Below are 17,841 nucleotides of genomic sequence, written 5' to 3' on the forward strand. Positions count from 1 at the left end.
TTACATATAATATGTAGGAGTAAATTAGTCATTTGACCAAAAATACAACCATATCATCATATCATTCAAACAAAAATATGTCATTAACATACACATTAATATACCATCATACAAACATAAATAATTTTTGTCATTCTCATCCTGTGTCATTATCATTCAATCACTACGATTATCATATATTAATTAACTATCACTAAAATTTATCCAAATAGGGTGTTGAGTTTCCCAGATACCATTTGTGAATGAAAGAACGATAATAGTAATATACATAATACATTCTAAAAAACTAACAATAATCAGACTTTACCTTTTTACTTACTTACCTGTGCCGCTGGGGATCCATAGGGGTTCCCACTATACGTGGACCAAATATTCAATATATTAATCAACCAGTTGTCTCCATACCCCGTGTAGTAATGGGCACCAAACATACCACCGCTTCAATATCCTGTCTGGTTTAAGCGTGAACAAAATACTTCCCAACCCTTTCAGTATGGAACTTCTCAGTTCTGTTCGGCCGAGGTAACATCTATGGTAGGGTTTATCTTGTGTACCGGGTCCGTATATCATTTTCCATGACACCTAGTAAGTTTTTTTGGTTTGATAATGTTAACTAAAACATACATGTCCACATCATCATTTAACCACCCATTACATGCAACAATCTCATTTTATAATTACAGGACAATAGGATGATAATTAAATAGACAATGTAATTTAATACACGATAATTAAAGAATGTGAAATCAAGACATTCATTCAAATAAGTTAAATGGCTAAAATGGTTGAGTAAACTAATCCGTGAGAAATTAATTAAACCTAATAAATTAAAGTGCATGTAGTAACAGTAAGCAAACAAAACAACATAACAATAAATGAACCGTACAGATAAAATAGGATAATTACATATTGACCAATTACCGACTCCATCAATGACCTGTATTTAATTAATCAGGGGTTGTCAATATTTACAATTTCACCATTTATTATTTATTAGACTTTAATTAACTGTAACGGAAGAAAAGATGAAGGATTTTTATCCCGAGTCGGTGTTTAAAACACCGCTTTTTTCATTACACTTCCCAGTAGTTCTCAGTTCTTGAATTTTTTGAGTTTTTCTGCGAAAACCAAAAACACACATCAAATATCCGAAAATACTTGAAAAATGGGCATAATAAGGGTTTAAAATTTTTCGAGGCTAGTTTAGGGTTCCGACACAGCGGTGCCGCCTTGCTCCAGCACTGACTTCGACACCTATGGCGGTGCCTCCTCTTAGTATGGCCAATTTCAGTCCGTCCTATGTGAAAACCTGCAAAACTTGAGGTTAGGTGGTCTCTATTGGTGGAAAAAAAGAAAAAAATCGAGACTTACTAGCGGGTGGGGTTTCTGGTGTGGCAACTCTGGCGTTTCTCCTTTCCAGTCAGAGTTTTTCTTCGGTTGCCCTACATTAGAAATAAGTCAGAAATCCAATGGTCAGAAAATAAAAGGGAACGGAAAGGGAATTCAGGCTCACCAGAGAGGTTTTGGGTCGCAGGTGTAGCTGCTCAGCCGAGCTCTGTCCTCTGTTTTCGGCTTCTCCTTTGGTTTTTTTGGCATCGATATGGGTTTGGGGTGGCTTAGAATCGAAATGGGAATCGAAGGGAAGAAAAAACTCACCTTCCGTCGTCGATGAGGGTTCCGGTGCAATGGTGACAATGGTCGACTTCTCTTCCGGCCACCCTTCTTCTTCTTTTCTAGCGGGCTGGTTGCAATTAGGGTTAGGGTTTCGGTGGAAGAGGAGTTTAAATACTCATATTCTTTCAATTAAGGTCGTCTATTTGAGGATGCGTGGCGCAATCTCTGCTGTTAGATCCATCTTATTTAGGAAATAAAATAGGACTGCATGATCAAATGCATCGAGACTGTTCGATCGCGCCTAAATGAGAAACGATTCTGGGTCATTTGTGCGCGCGGAAGTAAATCTGGGTCGTAAGATAGGTTAGTACGTGGATTGCCGGCGTGGACGTGTATCCGCGTGTCTGCCACGCTGCGCACGGTGACCGACCGCACTGCTAACGTGGTGGTCCTATGTGGCCACTTTTTCGTTTTTTTTATTTTTGCTCTAATTTTCTTTTCAGATAGATAATTTTTTATTTTCAATTTGACTTTGACTTTTGAAAATTATTTTTAAATGCACTCAAAATATATATTTCTTCAAAAAAAATTTAAAATAAAAATAATTTTTTTAAATTTATTATTAATATAATTTTGATTATCAAGAACCTAAATCCTAGACTCTAGTGTTATAATATGACTTTGTAGTCTCAAAACTAAAACTAAAACCTCATATGAATGATTATAATAGAGCCATTGTTTCTTTACTTCATTATTTTATTTCATTTCTTTTGTATACATAGAGGACTTAAAAAAAGAATTCAACTTTATATATGTGTCCTTCTCGACTACATTTCACTAACATTTCATTTCCCTTTATAGATGTATTTTAGTTATATAAAATATTTTATTCATTTTAAATGATTTTAATATAAGAATATGATTTAATCAAAATATTCAATATTTTTTAATTAATAAATACAAGAGAATATAAATAAGATACTATATTCCCATATAATTCCAATATAGAGTATATATTTTCTTAAATTAGATTAAATATGATTAATGTTTTGTAACTTTTTCAAAGAAATAAATATTTGACGACGTGGCAAAACCAATACCAAATTATGATTAGACCAATGCCAAATTATGATTAATTTTCCAACCAAAGACCAGAATGAAGGGGACCAAATTGAGTTTTTTATGTCATATATATGAGGGGGAAAAAAAAAAGGCACTCCCCTGAAATTCAGGAAGAAAAAATTTAATCATTGCTCTTGTTGACGTCTATATATATATATATATGTTATATACATATTATGAAAAGAAGAAAGATGACACGTGACTGAAACTTTAGAAAAAGAAATCGTTTTTGCTGCCTCAGATGTTTATATAATATAATATATATATATATATTATATACGATTGAAATTTGAAAGAAGATTAATTAGTGCATTAAATGTAGTGTGTGAACTAATATATATATATATATATAATAAAGTTTGGTCTAGAAATTTCATCCTAGATGGGGAAAATTGGAGAACAATTGATTTTTTTGGTTTCTTATAAATGCAGGAAATGACCAGAAGCAACAAACTTGGGAATTTTTTGGTTAGATTTATGACTTTTTAACAATAAAAAACAAATAGATACTAAACAAAATATTATAAATTCTACAATGATAATTTTCTTAATTTATTCAAAAATTTAATTAGATAATAAACAATTTATGGTAACTATCATATTTTCTTAATTTTAATTAAATCCTACAATAGAAATCATATTATATAATTTGAATTCTAAAAAGTTTTTGAGGAAGCCATGATCCCTTGGCCCTTGACAAGCTTCAAATGTGGCGTCAAATGATAACTCTCACTCTCTCTCTCCATATATAATATTGACTTATACTAATTTTATTTTTATTAATATTGTTTATTCTTTTCATATTTTATATTGAAGTATGTAACTCTTCTTTTAATTTTAATATACTAATTTAATATTTTAATGTTATTTATATTTTGATAAATTTCATTATTATTGCTTGGTTAAATTCAAAATAATTTTTTCTTTATTAATTATTTTTCTTAAAATAAGTACTTCATGTATCATAGAGGATACTTTGGAATAATTCAAAATATTGTCACTTGTTAAAACATAATTTTTTTGGCAATAAAATATAAATTATTCTAAATTTTTATATCTCACTCTCATTTTCAATTCTCAACTGAGTTGTGTTCTGTCTCTTCCGTAGCTTCCGTGAGCCTCTGCTGTCTCCTTTGTCTTCACGGCTGTTGCTTTACTTTTCCATTCTTACGCTCCCAATCTCATCAACCGACTTCAAGATACGATTCCTAAATCTGATCAGTTGTTAATTTGCCTTTCAATTCAAACACTTGAGAAACCTCAATTTAGGGTTTAAAATTACTCTAATTTAGTTCACACTTCATAGGCCCCTCTTTCAGCTCCATTCCTGCCTCTTCCTCCGGCTAGGGGCTAATCAGAGCTCAATTTCTCCATTTCTGTTGATTTTACTATGGCCGTGTTGTTGGATGAGATCGTGCAATCCGTGGAGCTATGGCTGAGACTGAGGAGGAGAAAGCCACAACCCTATGTGGACCCGAATCTCGACCCGGTTCTGTTGGTACCGGGTATTGCGGGTTCCATTTTAAATGCTGTGGATGTTGAGACAGGGAAAGAAGAGAGAGTTTGGGTCCGGCTTTTGGGGGCCGATTACACGTTTAGAACAAAGCTTTGGTCCTATTTCGATCCTTCTACTGGTAATTGTTGCCGTTTCGTGAACGTTTAATTTTTCATTTTGGGCGGGGAATTTTTTTTTCTCTCGTTATTACAAGAGCGTGCATTTAATTAATAAGACGGTACTAAAGAAAGAATATACGGAAAGGGAACATTTTGATTTTTCATCAATCTTTAAGGGTTTTAAGTAATCGATTTTTGTTGTTAAGTAGTTATTTATCTTGCAGGTAAAACCATTACTCTTGATCCGAAAACGAGAATTGTGGTTCCTGAGGATCGATATGGATTGTACGCAATTGATATCTTGGACCCTGACTTGGTACCTTTCGTCTTTGACTTTTAATGCACGATTTCTGCAGTTTTTTTCGGTAGAAAATTTGTTTATTTTTTTTTTTTGGAAGAATCCGTAGAAAATTGGTTTTATTTGGATATTTTGTGCTTTGAGAGTATATTTGTGGATTATCTCACGTGATGCTTTATGCAAACTTATCTTGTATGAAATCTATCATTTGTCTTTTTAAAACTTTTGTAGACGATGGCATGCTAACCCCTGGAGAACTTTGTGATTAGTTCATGATGCTTCGTTCACAATTTTCTTCAAAATCTACTTTGCATAAAACTTTAACAAGGCTAACTAACTGATGGTTCCATTACCATGTCCACTGCAGATAATTGGCAGAGAATGCGTTTGCTATTTCCATGATATGATTCTTGAACTGCTGAAGTGGGGTTTTGAAGAGGGAAAGACACTATTTGGATTTGGGTATGATTTTCGGCAAAGTAACAGGTACCATTCATTTTCTGGTGGCTAGAGTGAATAATATGCATTTCCTTTGCTTCTTTGGCTTTCTGTTGAAGATAAAAAGCCACAATTCTTTGAGAAGTAATTGAACATTGACCACAGGATGCCTAATTTATGGAAGAATAATGAACTGCTGGAAGGTAATACTCGCAGTTGTAGCATGGCACATTATAATTGAGTTCCATCTTATGATGAAATGGGCTTTCCATATTTGGTTCCCCTGAAGGATTTGAATGTCTTGTTACATTAGACTAGTTCATTTATAAAGTGTCTTGTCAATCTGTTCACGGAGTAAACTGGTATTTGTGAGTTAAAATGTTGCTGGCAACCTGATGCATGTTGTTTTCTTGCTTTGGAGAATATTTTTCGATGCAATCTTATGCTCTTTTTAAATGCTTTATAATCTTTCAGATTGCAGGAGACCTTAGATCGCTTTGCTGCAAAATTAGAGTCTGTTTATAAAGCATCAGGAGAGAAAAAAATAAATATTATAAGTCATTCGATGGGAGGTCTTCTAGTGAAATGTTTCATGAGCCTGCATAGTGATGTAAACCATCCTCTTTTGAATTTGAATTCTTTATCTTCCTTATTCTTGTGAACATCTTCTCTTTCTCTCTCTCTATAACACTCTGTATAACCATTTTTGGTGGCCAATATATCTTTTTACAGAACGAGAAATTAAGTTGACGTATTTATAATCTACTGGTGCTCTGTTATGCAGATATTTGAGAAGTATGTGAAGAACTGGATTGCTATTGCTGCACCATTCCGTGGTAAGTGGTTGTAAGCAATTTGTAGAGTGGACATTCAGGGTAATATTCAGACTGTAATTTCTATTGCACAAGATAACCTACAGAATGAAAATGAACACTCAAATTATTGTAATTAAGGTTATAAATAAGAGTAGTGGTCTGACTTCAGTACTGTGATTTGATTGCTTTTCCGGGTGTGAAGTTGAAGCACATAAAGCGTATTGCCTTTCAAAAGAAAAAAAAAAAAAAGAGAAAAACACAGTAAGGAAATCTAGACAGAATTGAGGTGAGGAAATTCTGCAAGGATCAGTGCACATGATTCTTTTCTTTGCAATAAAGTTGTTTATCAGAATTAGTTCAGTGTTTATGCTTGAAAGAATGCTTAAGGATTTTCGTAGTATTTTCTGCTCATAGTACAGGATTGCATTTTCTTTAGCTCATTAATACCAGGTGGTGAACTCGTCTATTGAATTTCTTCACTGGAGTATATTTTCTTGGAAGTTTATTAGCCTGGTGTTTAGCATCTTCCATATTTAATCTGGTCCTAATTTTTATTGGATTTGAATGTTTAAGACTAGATTAAGGTATTGATTTGCATTTCTATCTCCAGTGATTCAACTAGAAGTATCAAGCCATCTTATTTTGAAACTTTATTTCCTCTAAGTTTTGTCAAGTGAGGTGGGCTTTCAACATTTGTCAACAGGTGCTCCCGGATATATTGCATCTGCCCTTCTAAATGGAATGTCATTTGTCGACGGATGGGAGCAAAATCTTTTTATTTCAAAGTGGAGCATGCATCAGTTGGTATGGTACATTGTTTTGGCTTTTGAATTACAGCGATTCTTTTCTGTGGCTTAACATCTATTATAATGGCACCCTAAGGTCCAATTGTTATAAATTTTGCCTGTTACACACAAGATTAAGTTCATTACTGAGTCAACATCAATGTTGTTGTTTGCTGCGATGTTTCAGCTTATTGAATGCCCATCAATATATGAATTGATGGCTTGTCCAGATTTCAAATGGCAACACCGTCCTCTTTTGGAATTGTGGAGAGAGAAACAAGGTTGTGACGGAAACCCTGGCGTTATTCTGGAGTCTTACCCCCCGATAGAGAGCATCAAAGTCTTTAAGGAAGCTCTTTTGAGTAATACGGTGAGGTACAGTGCATAACATGCAAAGTGATGATAAAGATAGACATCTTAGGTGTAACTTTTTTAGGAAGTAAAAGGTTCAATAAAATGGGACATCTGCTTAATTATCTCACGTTGAGACATGCCTGATGATGCTTATGTGGTCAAGTAATTTTTGTTACTGCAGATTATCCCGCTCTTATAGGTTTCCTCTTTATTTAATTTTATTTTGTTTTATAGACCTCCTCTTTCTTTATATAAAAGCATTCCTTTATGGTTTCCAAGAGAACTGCTTTGACATTTGTGGATTAAGTTTTGCATTATTTTACGACCTGTATTGGCTCTCTTATTTAGGATAATTGTTTGGTTTGTGTGTGTACATTCACTTCATGATTCAGGTCAATTATGATGGCGAGAATATCTCTCTTCCTTTCAACTTAGAGATCTTGAAATGGACTGATGAAACACACAAGATCTTATCCCGTGCCAAAGTTCCTCCTCAAGTTAAATTCTATAACATATATGGAATAAATCTTGAAACGCCACACAGTGTTTGGTAATGCTTCTGCTTCAGAATGAAGGACTTCATCATTGTTTCAGTGACTTACTAATGTGGTTCCTTAATTTAAATGCTTCATGCCACCAGTTTTACTTAATATTTTCTATATATTCATGGGTCTGTATATCTTTAATTTGGTTTACTAATCTGCAGCTATGGAAGTGAGGATATACCCGTTACAGATCTGAAACAACTACGATATTTCCAGGTCATGTTTTTCTATTGAGTTCTGTTTTTGCTGTGATGCAGTGTAGTATATAATGTGTGCTGTTTCTGCAAAGTTTTTCTTTTTTGGGAATCCTAGCTTGAAAAATCTTCTTCCATAGTTCAAGCAATTTGCATTTATGCAAACAAATTTCTGCTTTCTTTTGTTATTAAATATATAGTCTTTTGCTATGAAGTTGTCATTTTTGATTATTTGCTGATGGTGATTTGTATTCTAATTTTTCAGCCTACATATGTATGCGTAGATGGTGATGGAACAGTTCCAGCTGAATCTGCTAAGGTTGTTCTATTTTTAAGTATAACTATTGTTTAGCTATTTGATTATGCTATGATTTCACCTTTTCTACAAAGGATCTGTTCTTGATTTTTTTTTGGATCCACTGCAATCAATTATTTTCTTTCAAATTTATAAATGAGAAATTAATTTATTTTAATGCAAAAGAATGTGTTAGTGTCAACTTAACTGTTAAATCTGTTGACCCAAAATTAAGTTCATGAAGCAGAATAGGGAGAGAGGAAAAACGGTGGGAAAAATGGATTCTTCCATTTTGGTTGGAAGAGTGGGCAGTGCTGGGAAAGTAGTTAAACTATAAGTCTCCAATAAAATTTGAGGATGAGAGAGACCGAGTCCAAAATGGGGGGTTGATGGAAGTTGCAATTTTCTTACTTGTCATTATTTTTACAAATGCTGAACTCCATGCAGATTCTTAGCTAGCCTTTTCCCTTAATCATTTCCAGGCTGATGGGCTTAAGGCAGAAGCAAGGGTTGGAGTGCCCGGTGAACACCGGGGAATTCTTTGTGAGCATCATGTGTTTCGAATTCTCAAGCACTGGCTTAAAGCAGGTGAAATAGATCCATACTACAACCCTTTAAATGATTATGTGATCCTACCGACTGCATTTGAAATGGAAAAGCATCAAGAGGAAGGCATACAGGTCACCTCACTCAAAGAAGAATGGGAAATTATTTCAGAAGACCAAGAAAATAATAATGTGGACAACAATGTTGCTAAAAGAGAGCCTCTAGTAAGCTCCATATCTGTTTCTCAGGGAGGAGAAAATAATTCTTCTCGGGCAGAGGCTCGTGCCACTGTTATAATTCATCCCCAGACTGAGGGTAAGCAGCATGTTGAGCTTAATGCTGTTAGTGTTTCAGTTGACGCCTAAAGCTGGGTTCGAGCAGAAAGAAATGGAGTGCCAAATGTTGTACATGTTTGTATATAGGAGCTTTGTCTAAGGTGATATGGACTTCTTAACCTTTGTCTGTTACAGAGAACATTAATGTTGCTTGTCATTTCTTAAAATGGAAAACGTCATACTCTGTAAATTATATAAGTACGGACGTTTAGCTTTTACTTTGAATTGTTAGGATGTAGTGAAAATTTATGGTATCTTGTTCAATTGGTAATTGTCCCTTAGAACTTCTAAATGGCAATGGACAGTGGCAACAATTTCAGATTCCGATGAATGGTTGATTTTAGTCTTACAAAATTACGCACTGTATATCTAATGTTTATTTCATTTAAAAAAAAAGATTAACTAGAAGTTTTATTTATTCTTTTTTGAAACATTATATTTGAACGTGAAATGACACGAGTTACTAAATAATTTAAGATCATAGGAATTAAAGTTATATTTTATAATTGAATGATTAATACTTGTACAAAAGCATGAGTTTGAATTTGGGGTATAGGTTGAAAAAAATAAAGTTGTATTGTAATTAAGAAGAGTGTTTTTTAAATCAATAGTTCAGTAATTTTGAATCCTTTATAAACAGTTGTGTGTAGATTAAATTATACATTCTTATATGTTGGTGTCAATATATTAATTGTATTATAATTATTGTGTGTGTATTATTTAATTAATAAAATGTGTATTTTTTATTAAAAAAATATCTCTAAGTTATGGTAAATCAATAGGATTTGAAGGTACAATATTAATCCATCGTGACCTTTCCTTTTATATATATATATATTTTTTATTTTTTTTTTGTGGGAGACTAAAATCATGCTGTAATGTAACTTATGTGATAGAAACACCCAAAAATAATAAAAAAAGAACACAAGAAAAGTAGATATAAATTTTTAAATCCACTTCTTTTAAGCTTTTTATAACTTATATTTTCAAACTAAATCATGAATTAAATATGAAATAAGTGAAAAATAAATTATCAATTGAGATGTTATAAAAAATAAAAGATATGTAAAAGTTTATAAATTATGAGATTTGAAAGTTTATAATAAATATTTTTTCATTAAAAATTATTAGATATTTCATGAATCCAAATTAGTTGAAGAACGTAACAATTTGAATTGTCTTAATTTCTTAAGTTTTTGAAAAAAAAAATTAAGATGAATTTGAAATTTACTGAATGAACTATGAACTACGTTATAATTTGATATATATATATATATATAGTTACTATTTAGTTTCTAAACTTATAATTTATTTTAAAAATTTAATATTTTAATGAATTTTTTCGAAATAATAATTTTTTTTGTATTATTTGATAATAGCATAAAAAAAATAACTTCTTATACCATTTTATTCTTTTATTTTTTATTAATACTATTCATATTACTTCAACAAAATAAATATATTATTTTTATTTGGTGATATTAATCTTTAATGTTTATAATTTTTAAATTTTATTAAAAGTAAAATATGAATAAAACAGGTAAATTTTCTGTTATTATTTATTGAAAATTTTTAATTTTATAAAAATATTATAAATTAAGATAATTTTTTAAAATTTTAAAATTAAATAACAATTGAATTAAATTATAAGAAATTTTACCTAATTATGGGAATAAAATAGGAAATTTCCGTAAAAACGGTAATCTCAGCAGCTTATTCTCTTTCTCATCCTGTAATTATTCCATTTTATCGTCTTCTGCCATTGGTGACAGGCCAAAGCTCGTACACACATGCGATTTGAGAAAGGCTGAAAAGGAGGGAGAGGAGGAGGTAGCAAGAAAATTTTGTTAATACAAGCACCGGAAATTGGAATGGGTCGGTCTCTTGTCTTCTCCACCAACTGTCCTCTCAGATTTTCTCCACGACCCAGATTGATTCCACCTCTGAACCCCCCAACTCAGTATGGAGTTCAGATAGTTAGTGGCGATTCTCAACGTGGGTATCAAAGAATTCAGTTTTTCAACACCAAATCCAGTAAGAAACTATGCATGAGAGCTGCATTATCAGATGTCTCCAATCAGAAAAAGTTCCCAAAAGTGGGTGCCCAAGTAACTGGACCAATTCCTCCAACTCAGCTCCTTCAAGTTGTTGAGACTGCTGCTAAAACTGGCGCTGAGGTTCTCGCTCTCTCTCCTCTCTATCTCTCATTGTATTCTTTATCTTATGCTAAGCCCAGATAAAAATTTTTTGGTCTTGTTTTTTCTTTAAGCCAGGATATTGAAATTCAAACTCTTAATTGAAAACTCAGTTTATTGAGTTGGAAATCATCAGTCAAATTTAATTGTAATATTCAAAACTTAATTCGCTAATCAAAGAAAAATATCCAACATTAAGTATTTTAGAAGATTTATATAGCAGGGGGATAGCTAGGCCTCATGGGGTGGGACTTTGGAAGGGTATTAGTATGGGGAGGGCGCAGTTTACGGAGGGTATTCAGTGGAAGCTTGGGAGGGGTAATATCATTAATTTTTGGGAGGATGACTCGTTAGGGAGGGGTAGTCTTAAGAACCAATTTACAAGAGTTTATAATTTGGCGATGAGGAAGAATTTGGTGGTAGAGGAGGTGTTTAGGGGAGTGGATGAGAGGAGTGGTTGGGACATCGATCTGGTTAGGATTTTGAATGATTGGGAGATTGATGAGTTTACAAGACTCCTTCAAGTTCTTGCTGATGTGCATTTGGATACTTTTAGGGATAAAGTTACTTGGAAGTTCAAGAAAGATGACATTTATACTGTAAAATCCTTATATGACTACTTGATAACTAGGGAGGATGATGGTTTGAAATTCCTGGATCATCAGATTTGGAAAGTGAATGCGCCATTGAGAATTGCTTTTTTTTTTTTTTTTTTCTGGGAAGCGGGTCGGGAGTGCATTCTTACTATTGACAAGTTGACAAGAAGGGGTCATATTATGGTCAATGGTTGCTATCTTTGCATGGAAGCTGCTGAATCTTGCAACTATCTTCTCCTTTGGTGTCCAATGACATATAGTTTATGGCATATGGTGCATACTTTATTAGGTATCAATTGGGTAATTGGAAACTCGGTAAAAAATGAACTTTGGGTTTGGGGAGGGATTGGGAAAAGATCAAAGATTGTTAAACTGATTTCTTTAACTATTTTTTGGATGGTGCGGAAAGAGAGAAACAATAGAGCATTCAATGGTTGTGTTAGGGATATTGGTAGAATTAGAGATAGGTGGTTACATACTTTTGAGACTCTAATTCTGGGTCATAATGTATACAGGTGGAATGATTTTGGGATGGTATTTGATGTAGTAACGGACATGTAAATATTTTGTATAGAGGCGGCACCCCTTTAGAGTCATATACGTAATATACATATTTTTATTTAAAAAAAAAATATTTTAGAAGATTTATATGATAATTAAAACATTTGTTTCTAGAGCAAATTTTATAAATATTGGATCTTTTAATTAAAATAATTGAAATAAGTTATTTACCACTTTTTAAGTTTCGGTTATATTCATGATAGATTGTGATTCACCAATAGGTTTCAAATTATTTGTTATTGAATCAAGTTAAAGTATAAGATTCAAATTGGGAATTGTAAAATTCTAATAAAAATGATCTTTTCAATATTATGTGTGAGGAAAAGTTGAAGAAAGGAATTGAGAGGATGAAAGAAAAGAAAAAGACTTTTTTTGAGGAATAAAGATAAATACTAAGTAAACAGAGCTTTTAAAGAAAAGGAAAATGTTTTTATTGTTTGGATAACTTCTGAAAAAGTAAAGAAGAGGAAAAATTAGAGTTTTAAGAGAGAGATAAAGATAATCAACATACCCAATTTTAGTTACTGTTTTTTATTCAAACAAGTGAAATAAGGGTAGGCATTCCCTCATTTCATTTTCTTTAACTTCACTTCTCTTGAGTCAATTATACTGTAAATTATATAGATTGAGCTCTTTGTAGTTTCTTTTATGGTTTCCTGTAATTGATCATATTCCTTCTTACTTCTGTATTTCTGGTAATTTCTGCTTGCATTTAAGTATGCGGTTCTTGAGTTGATGTCCTGATGTTTGTACTTGAAAATTTGTGTCTCTTGGTTACATATTCCATTTCTTGATGCATATATGTGGCTTCATGAATTATTTTCTTGTGAAGTCTAATGTTTTCTCAGTACTGTCAGGAGTTCATGTTCGAGATGTTATGACAGTTTGTTTTTCTTCTTCCTTGTGTTTTCTTGTATCTTTCTATTCTATGAAGGTTAAGTTGGGTCTGAATGGCTGTTGAAAAACTATCGCAGTATAAGGAAATTGTTACATGGATAATAGAATTGGTAATTTCTATACTGCATAAATGCTCCAACAATATGGTTACTTTTACCTGGATCTCAATTTTTTTGTCGTGATGCCTGCTTTTCTGCAACTATCAATCAAGTGAACCCTTATACAGACATGCACCACTTTAATTGTCATTTGTCTGGTTGGTTAATCTTTCCATTTTTTGTGACAGGTCGTGATGGATGCTGTTAATAAGCCTCGAAATATCACATATAAAGGACTGACTGACTTAGTAACTGAGTAAGCACTTAAAAGGCAATCTCACTTTTAAAGGTTTTTATAGCCATGAGAAGTAATTGATGGTGTAAATATATCAAAGACACCTTTAAAGCCTGTAAAATTAGAACTGGTATAGCAAAGCAACTATTTTTAGGTAATGATATCAGCTTCTCATCAAGCATTGCATCTGTCAGATTACAGTTCAAAAATGGTGGCATGAAATTGGTGTTACCTTTTCTACAAATATGAAGTTATACATTCTCATTGAATGCTAAATTGCAGTCAGGAACATATTTTAACATGTTCTTTTAAATAGTTTAGAGTCAAAAGTCTATGAAATATCAACAAATCTTATTTACAGTGGTCTTGAGAGGAGTCTTCTTAATGCATACGTTTTCTTTTGATCTGAGATCTTTGGTGTATTTAATAGTACTGATTCATTGTTGATTAGATTCTTTAGGTTTTGTTGCATGAGATTTCTTTTTCCAAGTAAGGTAATATCTCCCTTGCTTCAATAAATAATTGGATTCTTGAAGTATGCTTGAAAAAATTTACATCACATTTGTGGACATGCAGCACAGATAAAATGAGTGAGACTGCTATTTTAGACATAGTGAGAAAGAACTTTGGAGATCACCTCATCCTTGGGGAAGAAGGAGGAGTTATAGGTGATTCGTCATCTGATTATCTCTGGTGCATTGATCCTCTAGGTATGATGTTTTTGCAAATGTGCAACAGCTACATAGCATGGAGAATGTGTATTGAATTTGAAAATGTAGTTTTACCTTTTAGGATTGTCAAAAAATGTATATGTGTAATTAGCGAAAACTAGGTCAAAAAGTATGAGGGTAAATATTTCCTTTGTAAATAATGGTGGCTTTCCTTTCTTAGTCCGTATAATTTGTATATATAGGGGACATATTATTCATTAAAATACATAACATTCTATTCTTAACATGGTATCAGAACTCTAGATTAAGAAACCTTTAACTTTTTTACAAATTTTATTTGGCCTTTATTGCTGAAATAAGACAAAACCCTAAGAGACTAGCCTCTATTGCTGGCCATCACAACCAGCTGTTGGCCACCAAAGAACTGGCCACCAGCAACCCAGACCAACCTTAATCATCAGTAGTAGGAGCTCAGTCGTGCCCTAACTGCATGACCAGGATCTTCTAGCTGCACCACCTTCTGCTTAGCTGTCCAGTCAGCTGTTTTAGCTGTGCCTACCGTCCTGCGTGCCTGTTCCAGTCAAAAGCCAGCTGTGCCGCCAACTAGTGCAGCTGTCAGGAGAAGAGCCTGGGAGTGATCAAATGAGCATCATACTGGACCCTTAACTGGGAGTTGTTAGTCTTCCAAATATTGCTAGAATCCATCCTAACTTATGTCTACATCCCAGCTGGAGAAGAAGGGATCCGACCTGGTCATTTCGAATTTCAAAATTCAAATTGGGGACCATTTTCCTGTGTTAGGCGGAGGAAATTCCATATCCATCTCACCCAAGCCCACTCCGAAAAAGCCCAAATTCACTCGGGCTGAAAAAGGTAAATGGATTGATCATGTGGGGGCGAGTAAGGAAACCTGGAAGATACTTGGGGCCAAGGCTAGAAGTCCAAAATTCAAAACAAGACGCCCGAAAGTTAAATGGAGGCCCAAAAAAGTCAACTCGACACAAGATATTAACCCTAAATTGCTAAAAAACACTGAGTCGGGCATTTCTTCAGAAAAAAACTTCCGCTCTGCCTTCGGACTTGTGCCCTAAAAGAGGAGATATTGAAGATATGGTCGTGCTTTGTTTCGAGAAGAGGTATGTAGACACTGTCCCTCACTATGAAATCACACTAAATATGAAATTTCTCAATGAAGTTGCTCTTCCGTCTCTTGGGTTCACTCAATCTCTCGAGGTGTTGACTCCGATTTCTTGAGTCTGAAAACCCATTTGCATTGGCTATCAATGATGAGTCTGTTTCATCCCCTTTGCCGATCTCTAAAGAAATGGAGTGGTTAAGCAGCCTTCTAATGTGCCTGCTGAGTGGAGTTGCCCAGATATACTCCTCTTGCGTAATTCAGAATATCAAAGGTATTAACCAACTGTTCGGTGTCTCTTATAAGGGGTTTGAAGACAGAGCATTAGCACTGTTTGCTGAGTGGGATAAAAGAAATGGTAAGAAGGATGCTACTAGTCTACAGACGAATAAGGGAAAGAAGAAACAATAAGAAGTGGGGCTAAAGGAACTGAAGCGACTTCAATGTTTAGTAAAACTATGACAGGAAGGAAAGAAATGCAGGGGACTACTTCAGAGAATACAACAGTGTCTCAATGATGGGAAAAACCATATCTTAGAAAGTAAAGGGTCTCAATGATCCAAATAAAAGAAACATTATAAGAGGTTGTCTGTCTAGATGGAAACCAACGATGGTATGCTTCCAAGAAACCGAAATCCAGGAGGTCAGTGAGAAAATCATTAAAAGTTTGTGGAATTTGAATTCAATTGGATGGTTTTCCAGTACGGCTTGGGGAAATGCTGGGGGCATTCTGGTTATGTGGAATAAAGACATGGATTGGCTTTCGGGGGAAACTACTGCTTCCTGTTTATTCAATAGCTCTTTAAACGGTTTTGAATGGTTCTTCACAGGCGTGTACTGTAGAGATAACAATGCTGAGAGGACAACTCTTTGGGAATAAATTTCTGCTTGTATGCACAGATGGGGTAATAACAGGGTGATTAGTGGAGATTTCAACATGACTCTGAAAAGATGCAAGAGGTCCAACAATCAATTCTTTGTTTATGAAGCTAGAGAGTTTCAATCCTTTATTGATATCTATGGTCTGGTTGATTTTTCTCTGAAAGGTGAGAATTGGACATGGAGCAATGACAGAGGAACTCCTTACTCAAGTATCGATAGATTTCTTGTCAATCATGATCTTCTCCTAGACACGCCGAGTCTCACTCAAAAGGTACTCATTAGATCTCTTTTTAATCACTTCGCTATTGTTCTTGATCCTGGGGGTATCAAATGGGGTCTTTCACCATTTAGAATTGACAATAAATGGTATAAAATTGGTAGTTTGAAGACCATGGTTGAATCTGTGGAAAAATTCAAGCTATAGAGGTCCTCCTAACTATTGCCTTGCCAACAAGTTCAAAATTTGAAAGAAAAAATTAAAATGTGGGCTAAGAAAGTGGAAAGGGCCTAGGAAATTCATATCAGTGAGCTTATGAATGAACTCGATATCTTGGAAAAGAAAGATGGTGAATCGGGTTTGTCTCTTACTAATAGAGAAAGGAAAAACAATTTAAATTAGAGTTAGCAACCAAACTCAATTTGGAAATCGTATCTTGGAAACAAAAAGTTAGAGAAAAATGACTTAAAGAGGATGGCAAACATACCCAATATTTTCACTGCCTTGCCAATTATCGTAGAAACATTAATTATGTAGAAGAACTTTTTATTGGCAACTCCAGAGTTGAAGCCAACACAGAAATGAGAGACAGTGCATGCAAATATTTTCAAAATATGTTTATAGAAGAATGTTCTAGGAGACCGAAACTAGATAATCATCACTTTAACAACTTAGATGATTTAGCCATTTCCCAATTGGAAGTCGAATTTACTGAAACCGAGGTGACAAAACCCCGGGTCCAGACGGATTTAACATGAAATTCTTTCATTTGTTTTGGGGTGTGGTAAAAGATGATGTTATGGAGTTCTTCATGGATTTTCATAAGAATTTCTCGTTTTTCAAATTAATAAATTCTACCTTTATGGTTTTGATTCCAAAAAAAGAAAAATACATCAAACATTAAAGACTTCCACCCTATTAGTTTGGTTGGCTGTGTCTATAAACTTCTCTCTAAAGTGTTGGCTAATAGATTGTCTAAAATTATTGGATCCATCATTGGAGAAAACCAATAAGCTTTTGTTTATGGATGTTAAATTTCTGATGCTATCCTTATGGCTAATGAGGTGGTTGATGATGTCATAAGAAACAAAAAAAGAGGTGTCTTTTGCAAGTTGGACATGGAGAAAACTTTTGATCATGTCTCGTTGGACTTTATTGATCATATGCTCGAGAACCTTGGGTTTGGAATCAAATGGCGATGCTGGATAAAGGAATATATTACTACCACTTGTTTTGCTGTGATGATAAACGGAGGCTGTCGAATTTCTGTAACGTTTTTATGGGCTTAAGGTAAGGTGAACCTCTCTCCCTTTTGTTATTTATTAATGTCATGGAAGCACTCAACAAACTTATATTGCAAGCCCAATCCTTAGGGGTGTTTTGGGGATTTCTTGTGGGG

General features: G+C 33.8%; 2 protein-coding genes across 6 annotated transcripts in view; both read left to right on the forward strand.

Moving 5' to 3' along the window:
• Positions 1 to 3,791: 3,791 nt before the first annotated feature.
• On the forward strand, positions 3,792 to 9,286 carry LOC110808755 (alpha/beta-Hydrolases superfamily protein). The gene is made up of 11 exons (XM_022034355.2): positions 3,792 to 4,370; positions 4,575 to 4,666; positions 5,016 to 5,134; positions 5,561 to 5,696; positions 5,871 to 5,922; positions 6,605 to 6,705; positions 6,874 to 7,056; positions 7,433 to 7,590; positions 7,747 to 7,801; positions 8,045 to 8,098; positions 8,557 to 9,286. Exons 1-11 carry the CDS (start codon positions 4,127 to 4,129, stop codon positions 8,983 to 8,985), a joined length of 1,623 nt encoding a protein of 540 aa, XP_021890047.1. The 5' UTR covers positions 3,792 to 4,126; the 3' UTR covers positions 8,986 to 9,286.
• A 1,392-nt stretch (positions 9,287 to 10,678) lies between these two features.
• Positions 10,679 to 17,841, forward strand: part of IMPL1 (myo-inositol monophosphatase like 1) — a 33,487-nt gene continuing 26,324 nt past the window's right edge. For 2 of the 5 annotated variants that reach the window (XR_015817169.1, XM_088213771.1), the window contains exons 1-4: positions 10,686 to 11,132; positions 13,491 to 13,558; positions 13,989 to 14,026; positions 14,119 to 14,247. Coding sequence is in view for 3 of the 5 variants with exons in the window: in XM_088213771.1 (XP_088069897.1) it covers positions 10,827 to 11,132; positions 13,491 to 13,558; positions 13,989 to 14,026; positions 14,119 to 14,247 (541 nt within the window). In the remaining 2 variants the exon portion in view is untranslated. Of the gene's footprint in view, positions 11,133 to 13,490; positions 13,559 to 13,988; positions 14,027 to 14,113; positions 14,248 to 17,841 lie in introns of all 5 variants that reach the window. The other 3 variants (XR_015817170.1, XM_088213773.1, XM_088213772.1) reach the window with 3 other exon arrangements.

This window comes from Carica papaya, chromosome 2 (genome assembly GCF_054855325.1).
Source record: "Carica papaya isolate Zhongbai chromosome 2, ASM5485532v1, whole genome shotgun sequence".
NCBI classification, from domain to species: domain Eukaryota; kingdom Viridiplantae; phylum Streptophyta; class Magnoliopsida; order Brassicales; family Caricaceae; genus Carica; species Carica papaya.